The sequence below is a fragment of the Erythrolamprus reginae genome, chromosome 5 (assembly GCF_031021105.1).
Source record: "Erythrolamprus reginae isolate rEryReg1 chromosome 5, rEryReg1.hap1, whole genome shotgun sequence".
NCBI lineage: Eukaryota > Metazoa > Chordata > Lepidosauria > Squamata > Dipsadidae > Erythrolamprus > Erythrolamprus reginae.
The window spans coordinates 1889166-1913814 of record NC_091954.1 but is presented as its reverse complement, the minus strand read 5'-3'; the positions used below and the strand labels follow the sequence as shown (position 1 = coordinate 1913814).

At 39.8% G+C, this 24649-nt stretch overlaps 1 protein-coding gene across 1 annotated transcript in view; it reads left to right on the top strand.

Moving 5' to 3' along the window:
• The first annotated feature begins 264 nt into the window (after positions 1 to 264).
• The window catches only part of PKD2L1 (polycystin 2 like 1, transient receptor potential cation channel), a 38788-nt gene continuing 14403 nt past the window's right edge, over positions 265 to 24649 (top strand). Inside the window, exons 1-8 of the mRNA XM_070751963.1 lie at positions 265 to 307; positions 406 to 529; positions 2281 to 2343; positions 5536 to 5965; positions 14830 to 14943; positions 20355 to 20482; positions 21600 to 21853; positions 23699 to 23923. Coding sequence (XP_070608064.1) covers positions 5659 to 5965; positions 14830 to 14943; positions 20355 to 20482; positions 21600 to 21853; positions 23699 to 23923 — 1028 coding nt within the window. The 5' untranslated portion in view covers positions 265 to 307; positions 406 to 529; positions 2281 to 2343; positions 5536 to 5658. The remainder of the gene's footprint in view (positions 308 to 405; positions 530 to 2280; positions 2344 to 5535; positions 5966 to 14829; positions 14944 to 20354; positions 20483 to 21599; positions 21854 to 23698; positions 23924 to 24649) is intronic.

Sequence of the window (24649 nt, the reverse complement as noted above, 5' to 3'; positions counted from 1 at the left end):
GACCTAACCGGTCGCTGGGATTTGTGCGGCAGAAGGCGGTCTCGTAGATACCCTGGTCCGGTGCCATGAAGGGCTTTATAGGTAATGACCAACACTTTGAATTGTGACCGGAAACTGATCGGCAACCAATGCAGACTGCGGAGTTTTGGTGTTACATGAAAAATGAAAAACTGGATCCAGAAAGTTCTCTTCCCATAACTACATGCTTAATTTTTCAGGGATAAAACTATCGCATCTAAAGGAGACTGAATTCTACCCTGTTCCCCTACAATCCCTCTGTCTTATCAGAGCACCTCAAACAGCAATAGTGAGGACGATGCATTTCCTATGTTTCATTTTAATACATAAGCTATCATTTCTTATTTTTGACAACTTCGCTTATCTTTATCTATCTCTTTATCAAAGGTGCATAAGCTGCAGATAAGGTGATGAAAAGGTTATTCGCGTGCATGAGATTATTGCAATTCAGCACAATAATAACCATCCAGAAATCCCAGATCATAGACAATCTAGTATATCAGGCATTTTGGTGAGTATTCTGTTATATGTCAAATTGTTATAGATTATCATGGCACTCAGCCCTGTTGCCTATGGGCTGCCCTGCAATTTTTTCAGAATGTAGAATGTAGAAGTGGCGACATTCTAAAAATGTGTATCATATAAATTTTAATCGTACAAAACTGGAATTAAATATATTTCCACATTGTAGAATGGGAGTCACTAACCCTGTTCAATTGCAGAGGAGGTGATGTCATAGCAGAACCACAACCTCAAATACTCTTCATTGCCATCTAATCAGTTTGACAACTCTGCACAGTTCAAATATTGCTAACATGTTGGTTGGAACAGAGTGGAATTTAACAGGTTTCCTGTCAAAGGCAAAAATCAGCATTTATCAAGCAAAATACTTTGCTGCCACCTGCTGGACAACTAACCAAAGTTGGATTGACACTTATTTATTTATTTTGTCCAATACACAATGAGGGTTTTAGTGGGTATATATATACTGTATACAGTACGTATATATACTGTATACTGTATATACAGTATATGTGTTTTCGTAGATTTTCACGGGTATATGTATGTACATTGTTCTGAGTTTGGGTTTTGCCCCGTGTAGATGTGATTCCACCGAAACGTCGCACAGACATGCAAAATATTACACAGGGCAAAACCCGAACTCAGAACAATCTACATACATATACCCGTGAAAATTTACGAAAACAAATATATATATATATATATATATATATATATATATGTGTGTGTGTGTGTGTGTGTGTGTGTGTGTGTGTGTGTTTATGTCGGATAAAAACACACACACACACACACACACACACACACACACATATATATATATATATATATATATACACACACACACACACAGTAAAATACATGATGAAGGTTATAGAGGAGATACTCATAGTAAAATATATCTAAGAAAGAATAGAAAATAAGGTATAGGAATAGAACATATCAATGAAAGAATAGAAGAAGAGATATAGGAATAGAAGAAAGGTATAGGAGATATAGGAGAGCAATAGGACAGGGGACGGAAGGCACTCTAGTGCACTTGTACTTGCCTCTTACTGACCTCTTAGGAATCTGGAGAGGTCAACTGTAGATAATCTAAGGGTAAAGTGTTGGGGGTTTGGGGATGATACTATGGAGTCCGGTAATGAGTTCCACGCTTCGACAACTCGGTTACTGAAGTCATATTTTTTACAGTCAAGTTTGGAGCGGTTAACATTAAGTTTAAATCTGTTGTGTGCTCTTGTGTTGTTGTGGTTGAAGCTGAAGTAGTCGCCGACAGGCAGGACGTTGTAACATATGATCTTGTGGGCAATACTTAGATCTTGTTTAAGGCGTCTTAGTTCTAGGCTTTTTAGGCCCAGGATTGAAAGTCTAGTCTTTCGAGTGGAGGAGTGAAGGGCTCTTCTGGTGAAGTATCTTTGGACATTTTCAAGGGTGTTAATGTCTGAGATGCGATATGGGTTCCAAACAGATGAGCTGTATTCGAGGATGGGTCTGGCCAAAGTTTTTTAGGCTCTGGTAAGTAGTGTGAGATTGCCAGAGCAGAAGCTACATAGGATTAGGTTTACAACTCTTGAAGCCTTCTTGGCTATGTTGTTGCAGGGGGCTTTGGGCTTCAGGGGTAAGTTTGCACACCATCGAAGCCATTATTTTTTCATTGCTACTCTGAAGTTTTTTTCCAGCTCTAAGTCTTTGCAGGCTTCTTTTCATTGCTGTTCCCTCTGAAAGAGTTTTTTTTTAAAGCCCAAACCAGGGGATAAAATGATGTGCAGAAGCTGACAAGACTAAGGGCCAGATGAATACCTGGTAAGTAGATTTCCCCCCCTATTTTCCTCCCCCAAAACTAAGAAATAAGAAATTTGTCTGCTTCAATAAGATTAAAAATCCCAATCTGCACAATAGATTACATTTGAATCAAAGAATATGTTTTAACATGTATTGACATTTTTTGTGCATAGATAGGTTTTAATGGAGTTTTAAAAAATATGTAAAATAAATAAGTGCTTATTAAAACTTAATTTGGTAATAACATTGTATAATACCATACATATTTTAAGGAATACAATACTTACACTAGTTTATTTATTTAATTTGTCCAATACACAATGAGGGTTTTAAGGAAACAAATGGAAACAGCTTCAAAACTCAGTTAAAGCAAAAATATCAGCGAAAATTGCCAAAATCTCACTCACGCATGCGTCCTCCCACAAGATTTCACTTGCGCATGCGCAGAAGCCAAATCCTACACCGATGCGCCCGCCAAGCGTGCGCGCACCCACAACGGTCTCAGAGGGCTCACCGAGTGGACCTTCACTGAATATGCAACAACTAAATAAGGGTGCCGCAGTTTTTGTGATGATGATAATAATGGGAAATATTAACCCATAACATATGGAGGAGGATTTCATGAATTTAGTAGCAGCTTTACCGCAAACTGACAAGTTTTATTAAAAAGCCTTGTGTTTTCTGAACCCACTAACCTTGGCTTTTTTCCTTCAAAAATTATAGAATATAGTTATATTCTAAAGGTGTTGGTAGAAAAGTAGATAAAAGATAAGAATGACTCCATATCTCTCTCTCTCTCTCTCTCTCTGTATGAGAGAGAGAGAGAAAAAGAGAGAGAGAATAAAACAGCAGGTGTAGTTAATAAGATAGACATCAAACCCAGTTCACCATGAAAGTAGTCACCTTACTGATGGGATTAAGAATAGGGCATGACTTTAAGGATAATAGGATTAACCCACCACCAGGCTCACTACATTGCACAATCCCCTAGTAGCATCTCAGAACCCTACAAATATCCATGTACTCATCAAACCAATTTATCACCTGTCCTAGAACGACATGAGTGCTTGGTTCTGCTCATCAGTAAAAGTCCTTCTTTCCAATCGGCCTCCATTTATTTCCAATGTCTTTCTCCCGTCTTGGAGCCAGGCTGGGTTTTTCTTCCAACACTGTTTAGGTAACAATTACTGTGCTGTTAGCCAGTCAGTGACGTAACTAGGATCTGAGGACTCCCCAAAAGCCTCTCAGGTGGACTTTCCTAACCCTACCTGCCTTCGGTAAAAGGCTAGTGGTTACGTTCAAGGAAAAAGAAAAAAAGAATAGATGTGTTTTGCTTGGGCCTGGTCGGATTGGAACAAAGAAGCACCCACTTGTAGAAAATTCAAAACAAAAACTATATTTAAAAAAGATTTGTATAAAACAAAGCCAGGCTTTAGTCCATGCTGGCAGCGTTCCCAGTCAAATTGTCTAATAAAGTGTTTCCCAACCTTAGCAACTTGAAGATATCTGGACTTCAACTCCCAGAATTCCCCAGCCAGCATTTGCTGGCTGGGGAATTCTGGGAGTTGAAGTCCAGATATCTTCAAGTTGCCAAGGTTGGGAAACACTGGTCTAATAGATAAGGAGCGGGCTGCGGGCCAGGAGCCAAATCCAATTAAGGCATTCCTAAGTGTCCTAATGTCCTTTAAACACACACTCACAAATCTTCACGGTTTCCTCAGACGGATGCATCTCTGCATGATGAACTTAAAGGGGTAACAGCAGTTTGCCAGCAAAGCATTTCTGGAACCCTGGATCTAGGACCTCCACCATTGCAAACATTGATTCCCCACACCCCTTTTCCCATAAATCCTCACTGTCTGGGTGTGGTCAACTGTTTCCTAGAGATATTCAATGTCTAGACTTTCTTCCATAGATATTCATCTTCTAGACCTTTTCCCATAAGGATATTCCTGCCTGCTTCAAGTGGCCAACTTGATGTCACTCACGTCAAGGGTTCGGGTTAGGGTGCCTGGCCTCTTCTCGCCTCAAAGAGAGAGAATTTCACTCTCTATTTACTATGACTGAACATCCAAAATATACTCTTTAATTCTATTTATATATGCTATGTGTGTACATACATATTACACACAGGCACACAAAAATATACATTATCTTCTATATAAACTGTGTTTATATAGAAGACACAGAGCCAAACACATAGAGCTCTTCTAAAATTATACACAATCAACCTCATTTACTGCGATAGGAAAAACATACCCAGAGCCCAGAAGGGAAAAAAAGGGGGGGGAAATCTAAATTGTTGTACCGGTTCTGCGTATCTGACCGTACCCATAAGAGCATCACTGGTTTATACCTATATTTGTTATCTAATATATGCTTGATTAAATAGGTAGGTAGGTAGGTAGGTAGGTAGGTAGGTAAGTAAGTAAGTAAGTAAGTAAGTAAGTAAGTAAGTAAACAAATAAGTAAGTAAATAAACAAACAAATAAACAAATAAATAAACAAATAAACATATAGATTAGATATAGATATAGATATAGATATAAATCAGCTTCTCCTCACCCTCCTTTTTATCCTTTCGACCTTTTTAAACCCCATGCAGGATCTTCAGATAGAGAAACAGGGTTGATCAATTCAACTAGACCCTTTGCATAGCACCAAGCACAAAATCTATCTGTCCCCCCCCCCTCCATCATTTTGCTTTACTATTGGCTTGTACGTTGACTTTTGAATAATCACCATGATTGCGATAATAAAACCCCGACTAGGAAATTGAATTTGCGAACGCTGCCCGTTCATAGAGGAAAAACCAAAATAACTATTTTACATCCAGAGATTCTTAGGAGCTCAGCTAAGTCTAGTTGCAAGAGGCAAGTGTAAAGTTTGATTTATGGATCCCCAAATGCTCTCGTGGTGCAGCTCTATTTAAAACTGAGCGCCTGTAATGTTTGGGGATGTGCCAGGTGTCACTCAGCATCGTCTCAGCCCAAAGTGCCCAATGAACAACATCCTGCTGCCTCTAATTTTCCCTGAGAATTTAGCCACGGGAACCAATATTTTAACAGCCAGATCCTCTCCCCACGCAGGGTTTCATGACTGCTGCCTGCAGAGGGGAAGAGATCCACCCCTGGGTGTAGCTGGATTCAGGGAGAAGAATAGAAGTTAATAGCTGCTCCCAACAATGGCCTCCACTCTCTATTTGTCACCCAGGGGCTGAATATAAAAGGGGCCTCGGAGCCCAGCGCCAAGCAGATGAACGGATGCTCCTGACTGCTCCGTACCTGGGAGTCGGTCGGTCGGTCCACAAGGATTCTACAAGCTTGATTCAGCGTCATGACCACTTCTCACCTAAGCAACAGAGCCGAGAGCCACTTCCAGGCTCAAGAAGAACATGAACTGGAAACCCTGGGGATGAAAGCGTGGGACAACCCAGCTTACAACGGATCCCCTTCCTCCTCCTCCTCCTCCTCTCTGAAAATCAGAGCCATCTACAACCCCAAATCCATTTTGGAAAACCCCTACGAGAACATTGAGAAATTGACCGGCTCCTTATCCTACCCAAAGGATGGGAAGAGTAGCGAGGAAGCAAGGAAGACGGAAACCCCAGGATGTTGCTACTACGTCTTCAAAGGCATCCGAGGTAATTCGGGGGGTGGGGGGGTGGGATTAAATATAGAGAAGGTAAGAAATAATACAACTTCTGTGGTGAGGGGTGAAGGAATATTGTGCAGTAAACTTGGCTTTGCTATCCCTCTAGTGCAGCGGTCTCCAACCTTGGCAACTTTTAAGACTTGTGGACTTCAACTCCCAAAGTGTTGTAGTGTTAAGTGTTGTACATCATGATTCTCCACAAATGCATACACTGAGAGTATCTGCACCAAAGACAAATTCCTTGTGTGTCCGATTACACTTGGCCAATAAAGAAATCTTCTATTCTATTCTATTCTATTCTTTTTCTCTATTCTATTCTTTTACTCTCTTCTCTCTTATCTTCTATTATTTTACTCTACTCTATTCTATTCTATTTTCTCTTCCCTTCCCTTCCCTTCCATTCCATTCCATTCTATTCAAAGCTGGCTGAGGAACTCTTGCAGTTGATGTCCACAAGTCTCAAAGTTGCCAAGGTTGGAAACTCCTGCTCTAATGTGTTATTTACAAATTTAAAAATCACAAGAGAGACCTCGGTTACAGATGTTACTGTATAGTTTTTAAATAGTTGGAAAGGTTGCCTCAAAGGTGAGACCATTCCCTTAAAATTGGGGGTTGGAGGGGGGAGGTATCAGTGGCAACACTGTTTGCCTGAGCTTCAAAAAGTGGAAAGCAGCACGTGGCTAAATGCTGATCTGCATTGTGCCTAGCTGCAAATTAGCTTAGCTGCAAATAGGAGACCCCATTTGGAATAATACTGTGCTCAGTTCTGGAGACCTCACCTACAAAAAGATATGGATCAAACTGAACGGGTCCAAAGACGGGCTACAAGAATGGTGGAAGGTCTTAAGCACAAAACTTCTCGGGAAAGACTTCATGAACTCCATCTGTAGAGTCTGGAGGACAGAAGGAAAAGGGGGGACAGGATCGAAACATTTAAATATGTTAAAGGGTTAAATAAGGTTCAGGAGGGAAGTGTTTTTAATAGGAAAGTGAACACAAGAACAAGGGGGCACAATCTGAGGTTAGTTGGGGGAAAGATCAGAAGCAATGTAAGAAAATATGATTTGACTGAGAGTAGTAGATGCTTCGAACAAACTTCCAGCAGAGATGGTTGGTCAATCCCCAGGAACTGAATGTAAACCTGCCTGGGATAAACATAGATTCATCTTAAGATAAAATACAGGAAATAGTACAAGGGCAGAGTAGATGGACCAGGAGGTCTTTTATGTTTCCCTATGTTTCTATGAACGTTGGGCATAGAAAAATTGGAGCAGATTATTATCAAGCATGCTTGACATTTAGCTTAATGAATGAAGGAAGCAATCTTTATAAAATGTTGTCACAACTCAAGGTGGGTGGGTGACTGTTCAAGCGTGGCCTTCAAAACATGAGAAGGGAGTCGGATTGATTGGGTTTATTTTTATGAAATCCCTGGACAATCCCCATCTTTTTCTAGAGCTGACACATTTGGAGCCAAGATCATTGTTCCTCTGAGCAAATTCTCTGATTTGCACCTTTGCTTCTGTTTAACGGTGCAATGTTTCTCTGGCCTGCTTTCTTTTCAAAGAACGACAGTTCTTGCCTTGCTTGTATACTGCTCAAAAGAATAAAGGGAACCCTCAAAGAACAACCCATCCTAGATCTGAATGAATGAAATATTCTCATTGAATCCTTTGTTCTGTCCAAAGTTGAATGTGCACCACAGCAGGTGAAATTGACGGTCAATCGGTGTTGCTTCCTAAGTGGACAGTTTGATTTCACAGAACTTTGATTTACTTGGAGTTATATTGTGTTGTTTAAGGGTCCCCTTTATATTTTTTTTTGAGCAGTGTGTATTCTATAGCATGCTCCTGACCTCCTTGACTGGGTTGAAATAAAGACACTGAAATCTCTAAAAGCTCTGGAGGGTGCCACTATTTTCGCTCGTTGTTGCATTCGCTGCCAGCAAAGAGCGCACAAGAGGTTTTGTGGTTGGTGGACTATCTCAAAATATCCTCCCAGGCACATTTCCCTCCGTCGGCCGTGTGAGTCAGCTGAGGAAAGCAACTAGGCTGGAGCTGTTCTATAGTCAAGGTTGAATCTGACCAATGCAAAAGAGAATGGAACTGTTTAGAAATTACACCAGATTGATGGGACCAAAAAATGATTTTTGTAATTTAAGTACATCAATACAGTTGCGTTTAGCTTTTTAAAATGTACACTGCTCAAAAAATAAAGGGAACACTTAAACAACACAATATAACTCCATGTAAATCAAACTTCTGTGAAATCGAACTGTCCACTTAGGAAGCAACACTGGTTGACAGTCAATCTCACCTGCTGTTGTGCCCATTCAACTTGGTACAGAACAAAGGATTCAGTAAGAATATTTCATTCATTCAGATCTAGGATGGGTTCTTTAAGTGTTCCCTTTATTTTTTTGAGCAGTGTATATCCTATTTGTTTATGGTTTAAAAATGCCTATTTGTTTACTGTAACATCAACAACATTTTCACAAATATTATGGCGAACCACTGGACAATGCTTTGCTTTTTCTAAGTGAAGGACTTTACAATTTTTCAGTTAAATTTCATTTTGCTATTTTCATCCCTTTATGCTAAACTCTCAAGGTTATTTTTAATGCTGTTGCTACTTTTGGGGATAATGCATTACCTATTTTTATTACACCCACCAATTTTGTGTACTTATGTACAATTTTGTGCAAATTTGATAAGCATTCCTTCCCCCCTCTCTTCCTCCAATGTCCTTAATAAAATTATTAGCCAAAACCAAACCCTACAGCATCCACTGAAGATATCTTCCAAGGTGACAGTATTTTGTGAAGGATAAACATGGTTAGCTGTGAATTATCTCATGTCGCAGAACTAAATGCAATTAAATATTGCCAAATGAAATAATAAATGCAATGATTGATGGGCAGTATTGTGAGTGCAAAAACATTTTTTTAAACCTACACTTTTTTTCCCTTTCACCTACAAAAAGATATTGACAAAATTGAACAGGTCCAAAGACGGGCTACAAAAATGGCGGAAGGTCTTAAGCATAAAACGTATCAGGAAAGACTTAATGGACTCCATCTGTCTAGTCTGGAGGACAGAAGGAAAAGGGGGGACATGATCGAAACACTTAAATAGGTTAAAGGGTTAAATAAGGTTCAGGAGGGAAGTGTTTTTAATAGGAAAATGAACACAAGAACAAGGGGACACAATTTGAGGTTAGTTGAGGGAAAGATCAGAAGCAACATGAGAAAATATTATTTGACTGAAAGAGTTGTAGATGCTTGGAAAAAACTTCCAGCAGTCGTGGTTGGTAAATCCACAGTAACTGAATTGAAACATACCTGGGATAAACATAGATCCATCCTAAGATAAAATACAGGAAATAGGGCAGACTAGATGGACCAGGAGGTCCTTTTCTGCCGTCAGTCTTCTAGGTTTCTATGTTATACAAGAACTGCTATGGAGATCATTTGAGAATCTAGGATAGTTAATTTCTTAATTCCTTCAGCAATTAATTGAGGGAGAGAAGGTGGAAAGACCTGTAGTTTATAGACGTGAAGAAGAGTTTGCTATTCTTTCTGATCAGAGTCTAAATTCCAAATCATCTAATGATTTTACAACTGAGCAACGTGAGAAATATTTTCCAAGCCCTATAACTCAACACTGTTCTGGTTGTTATGGGTCTTTATATCTTCCAGTAACTTGAACCCCTTTCTCCATGTTCTGCACTCTGGAATATTGCTAATTGTGACGTCCTCTCTGACCCGTCGTGACTCGTGATCCCATGGACAATGTTCCTCTAGGCCTTCTACCATCTTCTGGAGTCCATTGAAGCTCAGTGACTCCATCCAACCACCTCATTCTCTCTCGTCCCTTTCTTAGAAACATAGAAACATAGAAGACTGACGGCAGAAAAAGACTCTACAGATGGAGTTCATGAAGTCTTTCCTGATACGTTTTATGCTTAAGACCTTCCACCATTCTTGTAGCCCGTCTTTGGACCCCTTCAATTTTGTCAATATCTTTTTGTAGGTGAGGTCTCCAGAACTGAACACAGTATTATTCCAAATGGGGTCTCACCAGCGCTCTGTATAAGGGGATCACAATCTCCCTCTTTCTGCTTGTTATACCTCTAGCTATGCAGCCAAGCATCCTATTTGCCTTTCCTACCGCCCGGCCACACTGCTCACCCATCTTCTTCTGCCCTCCATCGTTCCCACCATCGGGATCTTCTCCAGTAAGTCCTTCTTTCTCATTAGGTGGCCAAAGTCTTTGAGTTTCCTCTTCAGGATCTGGCCTTCTAAAGAGCAGTCAGGGTTGATCTCCTCCAGGACTGACCGGTTGGATCGCCTTGCAGTCCAAGGGACTCGCAGGAGTCTTCTCCAGCACCAGAGTTCAAAGGCCTCCATTCTTTGGCCCTCAGCCTTCCTCCTGGCCCAGCTTTCACAGCCCTGCACTAGGAAAACCACTTAAGAGGAGAAGGAAATGGCAACCCACTCCAGAAAACCCCACGGACAGAACCAAAAGTCACTCTGGAATAAGGGAGATCTCTTTTTGTGTGATATCTTTTCAAGTATTTTGAAGATCCTGTCTCTTTTTCCTCTCCTACCTCTTCCAAAACGTTTTGAGGCAATCCTTATTCTAACATAGCTTCCTCGGGAATTGCATCTCTTTCACTTCAAAGGCAGTGAGCCTTTCAAGTAAATCAGATCTTTTTCACCATATGAGTCGCTCAACAGTGAGAGGGACAGCAGATAAATTTAACAAATAAAATTTGTAAAACCAGGAGGTTGTCTGATGCATTTATTTAATATTCTATTTATATCTCACCATTTTTTTTTGTGTGTGGCAAATATTTTTTTATATTTTTTTCACTCCAATCATAGAAACATAGAAGTCTGACGGCAGAAAAAGACATCCTGGCCCATCTAATCTGCCCTTATACTATTTTCTGTATTTTATCTTAGGATGGATCTATGTTTATCCCAGGCAGGTTTAAATTCAATGACTGTGGATTTACCAACCACGTCTGCTGGAAGTTTGTTCCAAGCATCTACTACACTTTCAGTATAATAATATTTTCTCCTCTTGCTTCTGATCTTTCCCCCAACTAACCTCAGATTGTGTCCCCTTGTTCTTGTGTTCACTTTTCTATTAAAAACACTTCCCTCCTGAACCTTATTTAACCCTTTAATATATTTAAATGTTTCGATCCTGTCCCCCCTTTTCCTTCTGTCCTCCAGACTAGACAGATGGAGTTCATGAAGTCTTTCCTGATACGTTTTATACTTAAGACCTTCCACCATTCTTGTAGCCCGTCTTTGGACCCCTTCAATTTTGTCAATATCTTTTTGTAGGTGAGGTCTCCAGAACATATGCAAAGTGATATACCATCAATCCCGAATTACATTTCAATAAGTCATCTTTTTAAATTCAGTATTCATAATCCACCCAATGCTGCCTCCTTTACATTTGTCATCTGGACAAAAATAATTACTCAAATTTCTGCTCTGGACCAGGAGGTCTTTTTCTGCCGTCAATCTTCTCTGTTTCTAAGAATTACTTTCAAACAAGTTGCCTTATCAGATGGCTACTTTTTATGACTATCTGTACATTTTCCAATTAAAAGTTGAGTTTGGAAACAGTGCTAGCACTTTAAAAAAAGAGAGAGAGAGAGAGAGGCAGTAACTTTTTGAACCAGGAGCAAGAACCCCCCCAAAGAGCTTTTAGCTGTTCCTGGCACGAATCTCCTGTGTTCTTGCATCTCAAGAGCTTTCGATCGAGGGTGTGGAGGAACATCTATCACCCAGCTGTGGTTCTGAGCGTCCTTAAGCCTGAAAGGAACAGGAGCCCCTTTGGATATTGATGTGGGAACATTTCCTCCACTTTCAAGTAGGAATTCACACCAACGTTGGATGAAGGTTTAGACGAGAAGAGCAATAACATCAAGAAGCCCTTGGAGAGAGAGAGGCAAGCCATTAAGCCTTAATGGTGCTCATTAAGAGCGAGCAACGAAAGAACAGCGAAAGGTTTCAAAGGAACCAGCTTTTCTGGAACCCGAAAGAAAATTCACACTACTTCACTAAAATGAAAGAGAGAAATTGATTTGGACGTACGGTGAAGGTGAAGGATCAAACAAGTAAATCTCTTAAATATTTATATGTCCCCACTCCTCTCCTAAATGCCCTTCTGAGATTCTGGTTACCTTTACATACTTTTTTCACCTGCCCGCTCACCCCATCAGAAAACAACACCATAGATAAAAATCTATAAATGTGTAGAAATGGACAAAATGACTACGGAAGTTAAGGGAATAAACGATAAAGAATTTGACGACACATGGAACAATTTGTATAAATGGATATGCCGCCCCTCTAAGAAGATAGAAACAAGCAGTGAAGGGCTGCAAAAATTTTTACTACCGCCCAGCAGGCGTGGTTTATTTTGTAGGTGTGGCTTGCCAGCCATGTGACCAGGTGGGAGTGACTTGATGATCATGTGACCGGGGATGGCTTAAAGGTCATGTGACTGGCTTAAAGGTGACCAACTTGACATCATTCACGTCAAGGGATTGCGTTAGGGTGCCTGGCCTCTCCTCACCTCAAAGAGAGACAATTTCCCTCTATATTTACTCTGACTGAACATCCAAAATATACTCTTTAATTCTATGTATAGATGCCCTATGTGTACATACATATTACACACAGGCACACAAATCTAATAAAATAATAATAATAATAACAACAACAACAACAACAACAATAATAATAACAACAACAACAACAACAACAACAACAATAATAATAATATGTATGTATACACACACGCACTCACAGCTCTTCTAAAATTATACACATTCAACTTCATTAACTACAATAGGAAAAACATACCAGGGCCCAGAAGGGAAAAAAAGAAAAAGAATCAATTTTTTCCTACCAGTTCTGCGTACTTGACCAAAATTTTTCTACCAGTTCTGCATACTTGACCAAAATTTTTCTACCAGTTCTGCGTACTTGACCAAAATTTTTCTACCAGTTCTGCGTACTTGACCAAAATTTTTCTACCAGTTCTGCGTACTTGACCAAAATTTTTCTACCAGTTCTGCATACCTAACTGTACCTGTCACTGGTACCTGATCATACCATCACTGGAAACAAGGTAGTATGATACAATGTGTTCGTGTACACAAAAACAGATAAACGCACAAACCTGACATAGACAATGTTGAAGGGAGTACAAAAACAGACAATGTTTAAGGGATAAGTATAGAAAGTCATTTACATAACTACCTCCTTATGTACCTGTTATGCTTATCTATCAATATTTCTACCCATCTACAAGTGTATATACTTATTATCCACCTATCTTACTTACCATACTTATCTCATTTACTTTGAACAAAATACATTGTATATAGATTTGTAAATAAGAAATGTAATGAAATGAGCTATGATCTGTAAAAGGCTATTGTGATAAATATTTATTTTTAACCTGTAAAAATTAATAAATAAACCGTGGGGGGGGGGCAGGGTTTATTTATTTATTTATTTATTAGATTTGTATGCCGCCCCTCTCCATAGACTTGGGGCGGCTAACATCAATAATAAAACAACATGTAACAAATCTAATATTTAAAATAATTTTAAAAACCCTTATTTAAAAAACCCAAACATACACACAAGCATATCATGCATAAATTGTATAGGCCTAGGGGGAAGGGAATATCTCAGTTCCCCCATGCCTGACGACAAAGGTGGGTTTTAAGGAGCTTACGAAAGGCGAGGAGGGTGGGGGCAATTCTGATCTCTGGGGGGAGCTGGTTCCAAAGGGTCGGGGCCGCCACAGAGAAGGCTCTTCCCCTGGGTCCCGCCAAATGACATTGTTTAGTCGACGGGACCTGGAGAAGGCCAACTCTGCTGGACCTAACTGGTTGCTGGGATTCGTGCGGCAGAAGAGTTGGGTTCTCTTAAATATTTATGTGTCCCCGCTCCTCTCTTAAATGTCCTTCTGAGATTCTTGTTACATTTACACACTTTTCCACTTGCCTACACACCCGTTTTTACCTCTGCATCAGTGGTGGGTTGCTGCTAGTTCAGATAGTGGAACCGTTAGCTGAAATTTACTATTCCTAATTACCTTTTTTTTGGTAGATATCTTGTTTTTAAATATATACATTCTAAGCACAATTTTGTTTTGAAGAATTACAGTGCAAAATCCATAGTATTTAAAATACTATACAGTCAAATTTCTTTTTGATATTGGTCTTAAAAGTTGATATACTCCTGATAAATTATACACGCTGTGAATGATGGGATTGGATGAATGTGGACAACTGTGTCGAGATAGATGGGATTTTTAGAACGTTGCAATATTTTTAAATAATTAGATTTGTACACATGTACTGTATTGTATTTATTATGCTGTATCCTGCCCTGAGTCGGTTGAGAAGGGTGGCATAGAAGTTGAATGAATGAATGAATAAATGAATGAAGGAAGGAAGGAAGGAAGGAAGGAAGGAAGGAACAAATGTTATGTTATGGAAAAAATCATATCATATTGTTGTTGTAAGCCGCCCTGAGTCCTTCGGGATTGGGCAGCATAGAAGTCGAATTAATAAAGGAAGGAAGGAAGGAAAGAGGGAAGAAAGGAAGGAAGGAAGGAACAAACAAACAAACAAACAAACAAACAAATAAATATCATGCTTAGAATTCCAACATTCCTACAAGCTAATCCATAGGATTCAAATCTGTCAGGCAAGCCCATTTATTTCATGAGGAACGTGCTGATTTGCTGGAGCAATTGAGGTTGGAATAAATCCACATATTGTTCATATTTTCCCCCTTATTTTTTGCAGGGCTTTGGGGCACAACTTTGACTGAAAATACCAGTGAGAACCGAGAGCTTTATGTGAAGACCACACTGCGTGAACTTCTGGTTTATATCGTGTTCTTAGTGGACATCTGTTTGTGTGAGTAGTGTGGCTGCCACTCTTGATTCTTGATACCAGTTTTTTCCTACTTTCTATTATTCTCCTGTTTATCCTTTTTTAAATCCTTTGCTTTCTTGTCTTTCTAAGCTCACATGGGATCTTTTTTTTTTAAGTATTTGAGTAGAGTAGAGTAGGAATAGGAATAGAATGGAATGGAATAAAATGGAATAACAGAGTTGGAAGGAACCATAGAGGTCTTCTAGTCCAACCCCTTGCTTAGGCAGGAAACCCTACACCACTTCAGACAGATGGTTACCTAGTCTCTTTTAAACATTTCTTAGAGATTGAGCCATGGGGGTGCAGTGGTTGAAGTATGGTATTGCAGGCTAACTCTGCTGGCAGTCAGGAGTTCGATCCTGACCAGCTCCAGGTTGACTCAGCCTTCCATCCTTCCGAGGTGGGTCAAATGAAGACCCAGATTGATGGGGGGAAATTGGCTGACTTTGATGGGGGGGGGGCTAGTTCGTGGGAGAAGTCTAGTTGCGCCCCTTTGCCTCATCAACCAATGGCTTGTATAAGAAAGAAAGAAAGAAAGAAAGAAAGAAAGAAAGAAAGAAAGAAAGAAAGAAAGAAAGAAAGAAAGAAAGGATAAAAGAAAAGAAACCATACAGAAAGACAGTTTAAAAGATTAAAATTAAAATTTGTAGAAAAGTAAGCAAATATGTAAATATGCAAAGCAATACATTAACTAAATGTGTATATGAATGAGAAGGGGATGTAAATATCCCAAATGTATATTTTATTTATGTCTGGGGTTTTTCTTTTCTTTTTTCTCTCTTTCTTATTCGTTTTTGTCTTTCCTTTTTCTGTTCTGTTTTTTTATTTCCTTAGTATTTATAATGTTTATATAACATATTAAAATTATTTTAAAAAGAATAAAAAATAGAAAAACCAAATGGCTTGAATGATGGAAAGAAAGACCCATTTGCCTGTCTAGGAACCCCAAACTTCTCTTTGGTGCCACCTAGGCTAAACTTTCCACAGTACTTTGAAGGCTGCCTTTTTTAAACCTCAGAGCAGGAAAGAGTGTGAAGGGAGATAACATAGAAGGCTGTTCCTATTGTACTTTCTGGGAGAGATTTAATGCAGCTCTTTACCAGGTTTTTTTTTTTGTTGTTGTGTGGTGGCACAATGGCTATTTGTGTTTGGTAAATTTATCATTTATCTCCACGGAGCACCTGCGATCTCTCTGCCCAGAGGGCAGTATTTCATGCCTAGAACACTGGAGCTGAGCTATGAGCAACCTATGAGCAAAGCTGAAGTCATTCTTCTCATACAGAAGTGATGTCCTCTTCGCTGCAAATCAGAAGCGTTGGACATTTGTTTGAGTAAGAGGCTCGTCAGGTTTTTCCCCCTGATAACTTAGCTATTGACTTTAGCTTAGCAAATGCTGGGTTCTCTGGGTATATATGCCTGCGTGTGATAAGTTTGATCCCAATCGCAACTGATCACACCTTGGAGAGTAAGCGAAAGATGGACCTTCCGTTGAATGGCTGGGACATTTATGCCAGAAGTCAGATTTGTATTGAAAGAGTCATTGTGTTCTCTCTTTATTTCTAAACTGACATGTCTTCACCCTGTCAAGGGTCACCTGGCAAATGTGATGTCACAGCCATCAATCCTGATATCACTGAAACAGACATAGCCCTCTCATTGCCCTTACTAGGATGGATGGGGTACACACTGTGTGTCCATTCCTACTGCCTAGGCAACCCAATTGGACCGTCTGCCTTGGCTGGGTTGGTTTGGTTTTTTGCATAGCTTTTAAATTTTGTAACGTATAGAAATTCCATTTTTAGCTTAAAAAGTATATTGTCTACAGAGAGGGGTGGCATACAAATCTAATTAATAATAATAATAATAATAATAATAATAATAATAATAATAATAATAAATAGTTTTAGGAAATAATCATCAAAATAGAATTCTTTATTGGCCGAGGGTGATTGGACACACAAGGAATTTGTCTAAGATGCAGATGCTCTTAGTGTACATTAAATAAAATATACATTTGTCAAGAATCCGGAGGTACAGCACTTAATGATTGTTTATAACAATGTTCAACATATTCATTCCCTCTTAATAATCACAATAATACTGATACTTGCTTATCCTTTTTAACAAATCCCCTTTTTTTCATTGATCCTTTTTTACATTGATAATGATAATGATGATGATGATAATAATAATAATAACAACACAACAATAACAGCAGCAGCAGCAACAGAATTGGAAGGGACCTTGAGGGTTTTCTAGCCCAACCCCCTGCTGAAGCAGGAACCCTTTCATTGCTTCAGACAGATGGTTATCCAACATCTTCTTAAAAACTTCCAGTGTTGGAGCATTCACAATTTCTGGAGTTCCACTGATTAATTGTTCTAACTGTCAGGAAATTCCTCCTTAGTTCTAAGTTGCTTCTCTCCTTGTTTATTTTCCACCCATTGCTTCTTGTTCTGCCCTCAGGTGCTATGGAGACTCGGTGGACTCCTTCTTTTTTGTGGCAACCCCTGAGATATTGGAACAGTGCTCTCATGTCTCCCCTGGTCCTTTTTTTCCATTAAACTAGCCATGCCCAGTTCCTGCAATTGTTCTCCATATGTTTTAGCCTCTAGTCCCCTAATCATCTTTGTCATTCTTCTATGCATTTTTCTAGAGTCTCACCCAGGGGTGGGCAGTAGGCAGGATGGGGTAGAACCCAGTTCCACCAACTGAAATTTATTTATTTATTTATTGGGTTTGTATGCTGCCCTTCTCTGAGGACTCAGGGTGGCTCACAACATAAATGAAGCTGTGTGCCCAGCTCCAACTGACCATCCCACCCTCCCATCCTCCTCCACCTCCTCGGAAAGTGGCAGGGAGACCCACACCGGCAGGAGTTGCAGGGGGGCCATTTCCTCCCCCCTCTTTTCTCAACAGCTGACGGAGAGTGCAGGAAACGCGAAGCAAATTGTCACCCCAGAGAGCGACACTGGTGAGGTTGTAAGTCGAGGATTAACAGTTCACTTGAACGATGATGATCGTTCAAGCCACTCCCACCTGGTCACACGGCCGGCAAGCCACTCCTACCCAGTCACATGACCATCAAGCTGCACCCAGTGTGGCAGTAAAAATTTTGGCTGCCCATGACTGCTCTCAACCATGCATTTTTTGCATTGTGACGACCAAAACTGGATGCAGTATTCTAAGAGTGGACTTCCCAAGGCCTTGTATAGTGGTATTTCCATGCTTCTCACTTTTGTTTTTGTCAGCTAACCATTGATAAAATAAGTCCCAAGTCAAAAAGTATTAAGTTTCTTTCTTTTCCTTAATTGTAAGTTCTAGCCTATCCATTTCTGCACATTCTAATATTTTTTTAAACACGTGGGAATCTCTTCCATTATTTTGCATAGTTGTGTAAATACAATTCTCGCTGCAATCAATACATGTAAAATCAAATATGTTAAAGGGTTAATAAATATGTTAAAGGGTTAAATAGGGTTCAGGAGGAAAGTGTTTTTAACAGGAAAGTGAACACAAGAACAAGGGGACACAATCTGAAGTTAGTTGGGGGAAAGATCAAAGGCAACATGAGAAAGTATTATTTTACTGAAAGAGTAGTAGATGCTTGGAACAAACTTCCAGCAGACGTGGTTGGTAAATCCACAGTAACCGAATTTAAACATGCCTGGGATAAACTTATATCCATTGTAAGATAAAATACAGGAAATAGTGTAAGGGCAGACTAGATGGACCATGGGGTCTTTTTCTGCCGTCAGTCTTCTATGTTTCTATGTTTCTAAATATGTATTCCCCTTTATACTTATCCAGTAAAATTCTCAACAAAAATATTTCTGGTTTTAAATCAAATCCCCCAACCATGTATGTATTTTTGTCCAGTATTTTTAAATTATTATTTTGCTTGCCTTGGTTGTGTGGCGTTCACACTTCCATTTCTATTATCAAGAGCATTCCCAAAATCCAGTGTCGGTCATGTGCAATTGCACAGCCAGATGAAAAATATTACAAATTTATATATAGTGTGTGCATCATTGACCATATTTTTCTTCTCTATCAACATTCATGGCTGGGCCAAAGGAAATGAATATTGATTGGTTTGCCTTAATGCTTTATTTCCTTTTAGTTTAAATTTGTGGATACTTAGAGTCTGTTAAAAAAAAACCTACCTGATTTCTTCCATTTTCAACTCCTGGTTTTTGCAATAAATAGAAAGATAGATGGTCTGGAAGCCATGCAGCATTTTTGGATTGCAAAGGCAAAAGGTGCTTCAGAGAACTTGTGGGTGAATAAGCCTCCGGGTTTAGCACAGGGTGGAAATGTCCCTGGTTCACTGGTCGGAAAGCTGGTCACGAGGGCAGCCCCAGGCTCCGCCCACCCACCCAGACACCGCCATTTGGGTTGTTTTTATTGATTTGATTTGATTTTACCCCCTGTGCATGTTTATTTTTATTTTATTTATTTTATTTTATTCATTTGTCCAACACACAAATACATAGGAAGAAAAATAGACATCTGATAATATAAAAGAGGGTGAAAGTGAACTTAGAGGAGAGGATATATGAAAGGAAGAGAATATATATGATAGGTGAGAGAAAGGAAAGACCATTGGACAGGGGACAGAAGGCACACCAGTGCACTTATGTACGCATAAGAACATAAGAAGATCCATAGAAGGGGCGTACATAAGTGCACTAGCCTGCCTTTCATCCCCTGTCCAATGGCCTCTCCTTATCTCATATATGATATATCTTTTCTTCCTTTCATATATCTTCTCCTCTACTTTTATATCTTTTCTTTATATATAATACTTCATGTCTATTCTCTTCCATATGTATTGTGTATTGGACAAAACAAATAAATAAATAAAATAAATACTGAATCAGGCCAAAGCCCATCAAGTCCAACATTCTGTGTCCCACAGTGGCCCCCCAATTGTCCATGGGGATCTTGAGCAGAAGGAGAAGGCAAGACCCTCCCTTTCCCTTGACCCCCAACAAATGGGACCCAAGGGAACCCTGCCTGCCTCAAGCAACATAGAGGCGGCACATGGACATCCGTTTCAATAACCACCTATGATACACTTGGCATCCCTGAATCTGTCTAATCCTGCCTTGAAGCTCTCCAGGCTGACAGCTGTCACAACCTCTTCTGGAAGGGAATTCCATCAACCAAGGACCCTCTGGGTGAAGAAGAAATATTTCCCTTGATTTGTCCTCACTTTCTGACCTATGAGCTTTAGGGAGGGCCCCCTGCTCCTAGTGTGATATGGTATTTGTGTATTTTTCTTCATGTAAATAATTAATAAAGATTATTTTTTTAAAAAATGTTCGATGTTACTGACACATTTCCTGGTTTTGGATTTTTTTCGTTTTCCTTTTCTTCAATTCCCCCAGTGACCTATGGGATGACGAGTTCCAATGCCTATTACTACACCAAGGTGATGTCCGAACTCTTTCTGCAGAACCCTTCGGACAGTGGCGTCTCCTTCCAGGCCATCGGGAGCATGGCTGACTTTTGGCGAGTGAGTGGCAAGGGGGTTTGGAGGCTGACCGTTTTGTGTCAGAGGATGTAGCGATTTTAAATATGGCTCAGTGACTTGACAACCGGTAGGATTCTTTTAACTGACTTTAATCCGGCAATTGTGCGCAGGTGGAAACGGGTGTATTTCATTACCAGACAGCTTATACACAGTTGCTATGAAAACACATGTACACAATTCATTCTCTTCCTCTGCAGTTGAAATTCAATCATACTGAGTCAGTCACTGGAGGTTACAAACCTTCTTGGCCACCCCAGAAGCCCCTTGGATCAGACATGGCAAAGTTGTGAGAGCCATTTCCTGAACTTTTGAATTGAACTTTTGAAACAGGAAACACCACAAATGTATCCTGTAACCCCTGGATTAGATTTCAACTAGCTTTAAAAAAAAATCCAAGAAATAGCCATAATTTATGCATTATGATTTTAATTTTTAATTTTTGCATTAATTTATTAATTGGATTTATATTCCGTCCCTCTCCAAGGACTCGGAGAATACAACTTCTTTCATTTTGACATACGCAACAAGTGAATTACATTAATGTCATTCTGTGTTGTGCTTTATTTTTTGTTTGTTTGTTTATGTATGTATGTATGCATTTATTTATTTATTTATTTGTTTGTTTGTTTGTTTGTTTATTTTGTCCAGTACACAATAATACACAATGAAGGATATAGAGGATATAGTAGATAAGAAATACGAGATATAGGAGAGACTATAGGACAGGGGTCGGAAGGCACTCTAGTGCGCTTATGCACGCCCCTTACTGACCTCTTAGGAATCTGGAAAGGTCAACCATGGACAGTCTAAGGGTAAAATGTTGGGGGTTTGGGGATGACACTATGGAGTCTGGTAGTGAATTCCACACTTCGACAACCCGATTACTAAAGTCATATTTTTTACAGTAAAGTTAGGAGCGGTTAATATTAAGCTTGAATCTGTTGTGTGCTCTTGTGTTGTTGTGGCTGAAGCTGAAGTAGTCTTTGATAGGCAGGACATTGCAGCATACGATCTTGTGGGCAATACTTAGATCATGTTGAAGGCGTCGTAGTTCTAAGCTTGTTTCAGATAACGTTCCTCTTTTGCTTTATCTCCATAGTATACACAAGGACCTTTCCTGGACAGTTTGTATTGGACTAAGTGGTATAACAACAAATCTTTGGGCCACAACGCACAGTCGTATATCTACTACGAGAACTTACTGCTCGGTGTCCCACGGCTACGCCAACTCAAGGTCCAGAACAACTCGTGTGTGGTGCATGATGATTTCAAAGAAGACATTGCGGGCTGTTACGATGTATACAGTGAAGAGGAAGAGAACACGTCGCCCTTTGGGCTCTCGAATGGCACAGCGTGAGTAGGGGAGAAGCTTTTTGAATGTCATAAATCACAGCTCTGAAACACATCTCAATTTCAGAAAATAAGACCACAGTCAATTTGTTGTATAGATTCAGAGGCACAGTATCACTTGGTCTCATCGTTTTCTTTCTCTCATTTCTTTTAAAATCACTTGTCAAGAACTTGGGAGCTTTCAAAACGCCTGATTACAGAAACCTGAAATTACAGAAAACATAAAATCCATCAGAGTGAAAACCTCTGTCAGGTGTCATAAGTATAAATAAGACAACATTAAATTAATAGCACTGTGTTTTGAGCTTTAATTTAATTTAATTTATTCTTTTTCCAATATACAATACATATGGAAGAGAATAGACATATATAAAGATAGTAAGTAAAAAAGAAGAGAAGTAGATGAGAGGGAGAGAATATATATGACATATGAGAAAAGGAAAGACAATTGGACAGGGGACGTTAGGCACATCAGTGCACTTATGTACGAAGGAACCTGCTCAAAATATTTCATTAGAACACTTTAAAAATCATTAGTCTACATTCCACTGGAGCAAAATTCAAAATAAACCATAGAGCACGTGGGCATGTAGAAAAAACCCTTGCTGCCTTCTTCATTTTCACTCCCGCGACACAAATGTAACATGCTGACTGCTATGTGCTATGCAAGCTGCAAAGCTATTAGTCAAATTAAGTTTTTAAGAGAATGTTCTTAAAAATCCTCACTGGGGGGAAAATTTAATGGTAAGTGGGAAAGACCCTGGGGGGTCTAGGGAGCAGAGATGACCAGTTAAGACAGAGAGCAGCCCACAGCTGGGTAGTGGATGGGACCACGGAAGGGCTGCTCATCTCACCTTCTACCGGAGCGCCCTCCGAGGCTGTTGTGGGTGCAGGTGCACCCATAGGGCGCACGCCAGTCAGCGCAACATTTGGCTTCTGCGCATGTGCAGCAAGTGAAATCTATTGACAAAATTGAAGGGGTCCAAAGACGGGCTACAAGAATGGTGGAAGGTCTTAAGCATAAAACGTCTCAGGAAAGACTTAATGAACTCAATCTGTATAGTCTGGAGGACAGAAGGAAAAGGGGGGACAGGATCAAAACATTTAAATATATCAAAGGGTTAAATAAGGTTCAGGAGGGAAGTGTTTTTAATAGGAAAGTGAACACAAGAACAAGGGGACACAATCTGAGGTTAGTTGGGGGAAAGATCAAAAGCAACATGAGAAAATATTATTTTTCTGAAAGAGTAGTAGACGCTTGGAACAAACTTCCAGCAGACGTGGTTGGTAAATCCACAGTAACTGAATTTAAACATGCCTGGGATAAACATAGATCCATCCTAAGATAAAATACAGGAAATAGTATAAGGGCAGACGAGATGGACCATGAGGTCTTTTTCTGCCGTCAGTCTTCTATGTTTCTATGTTTTGTGAGAACACATGCGTGAGCGATATTTCTGCGATTTCTCCCAATATTTTTGCTTCCACACATGCACAAAAGCAAAATATCGGTGAGAATCGCTGAAATCTCGCTCATTATACTTATCTTGATTCCTTCGCCCCAAGAACAGCTGATCAGTTTCTCAGCTGTGTATTGGGCGGACTCTATCTACTGGGCATTTGCAGGAGGAGGATTGCGCAAAACGTCGCAATGCGAACCATTGGCGAAGGGAAGTGGAAGCCGCCCCTGATATCCATGAGACAGTTGAAGGGTCCTGTTGTTCCTGGCGAGGGAACCACGGGTGAAGAATAGGCAGCTCATCCCGAGCCCAGTCAAGGCATCGTCCATTTCTCTCCCGCCAATTCTCGCTCTCTTTTCCCTCCATGTTTATAACTCTTATGGCGCAGGTGGCAATATTACTCGGAGCAAGAACTCGATGGCTCCTCCCACTGGGGCAGATTGACAAGTTACAGTGGAGGGGGCTATTACGTGGACCTCAAAATAACCCGGGAAGAAAGTGCCGAAACTCTGCGAGTCTTGAAAGAAAACCTGTGGCTGGATCGCGGAACCCGTGCGGTTTTTATGGACTTCTCCGTCTATAACGCCAACATCAACCTCTTCTGTGTGCTCAGGTGAGTTCTGGCTCAGTCTTCTGGAAGTATCTTTGGAACATATATTTATGTTTATATATATATTTTAATTTATATTTACGTTTATATTTACATTTGTTTGTTGGTTTGGTTGATTGATTTCCATACCGCCCTTCTCCTGAGACTCAAGGCGGCTCACAAGTAATGACAGAACATGTAAGAAATCTAATATTAAGACGCACTAAAAGCTTCAATACTAAAAACATATATTTTAAACCAGCAGTCCCCAAACTATGGCCCGCGGGCCGCATGTGGCCTGCTGAGGCCATTTATCCGGCCCGTGGGTGAGTGACACAACACAGAGTTCCATCTAATGTTCTATGAATAAAATGCAGTATTTTGTTAGTAACTAATATCAATCATCAAAAAAGTTGCAAAAGTTTTTTTTCTAATTTTGTCATCCAGTCACATTCATTTTCTTTTAATTAAATTCCCTCCTTAATGTTCCTTCAAAAAGTATACCGATTATATTCTAACTTATTAACCATTATGCCAAAGTGCTTCCTTCTTTCTTTATACATTTTTCTATAAGCCAAGAAAACCTTCAGATGTTAACAAAAGAAAATTAAAAACAAAACATAAACATATATGAATTTCAGACCCCCCCCCCTCTACATAGTACATTCCCATTTTGTTTTTTACTTTAAAATAAGGTATGTGCAGGGTGCATAGAGATTTGTTCATAGTTTTTTTTTAATAGTCCGTCCC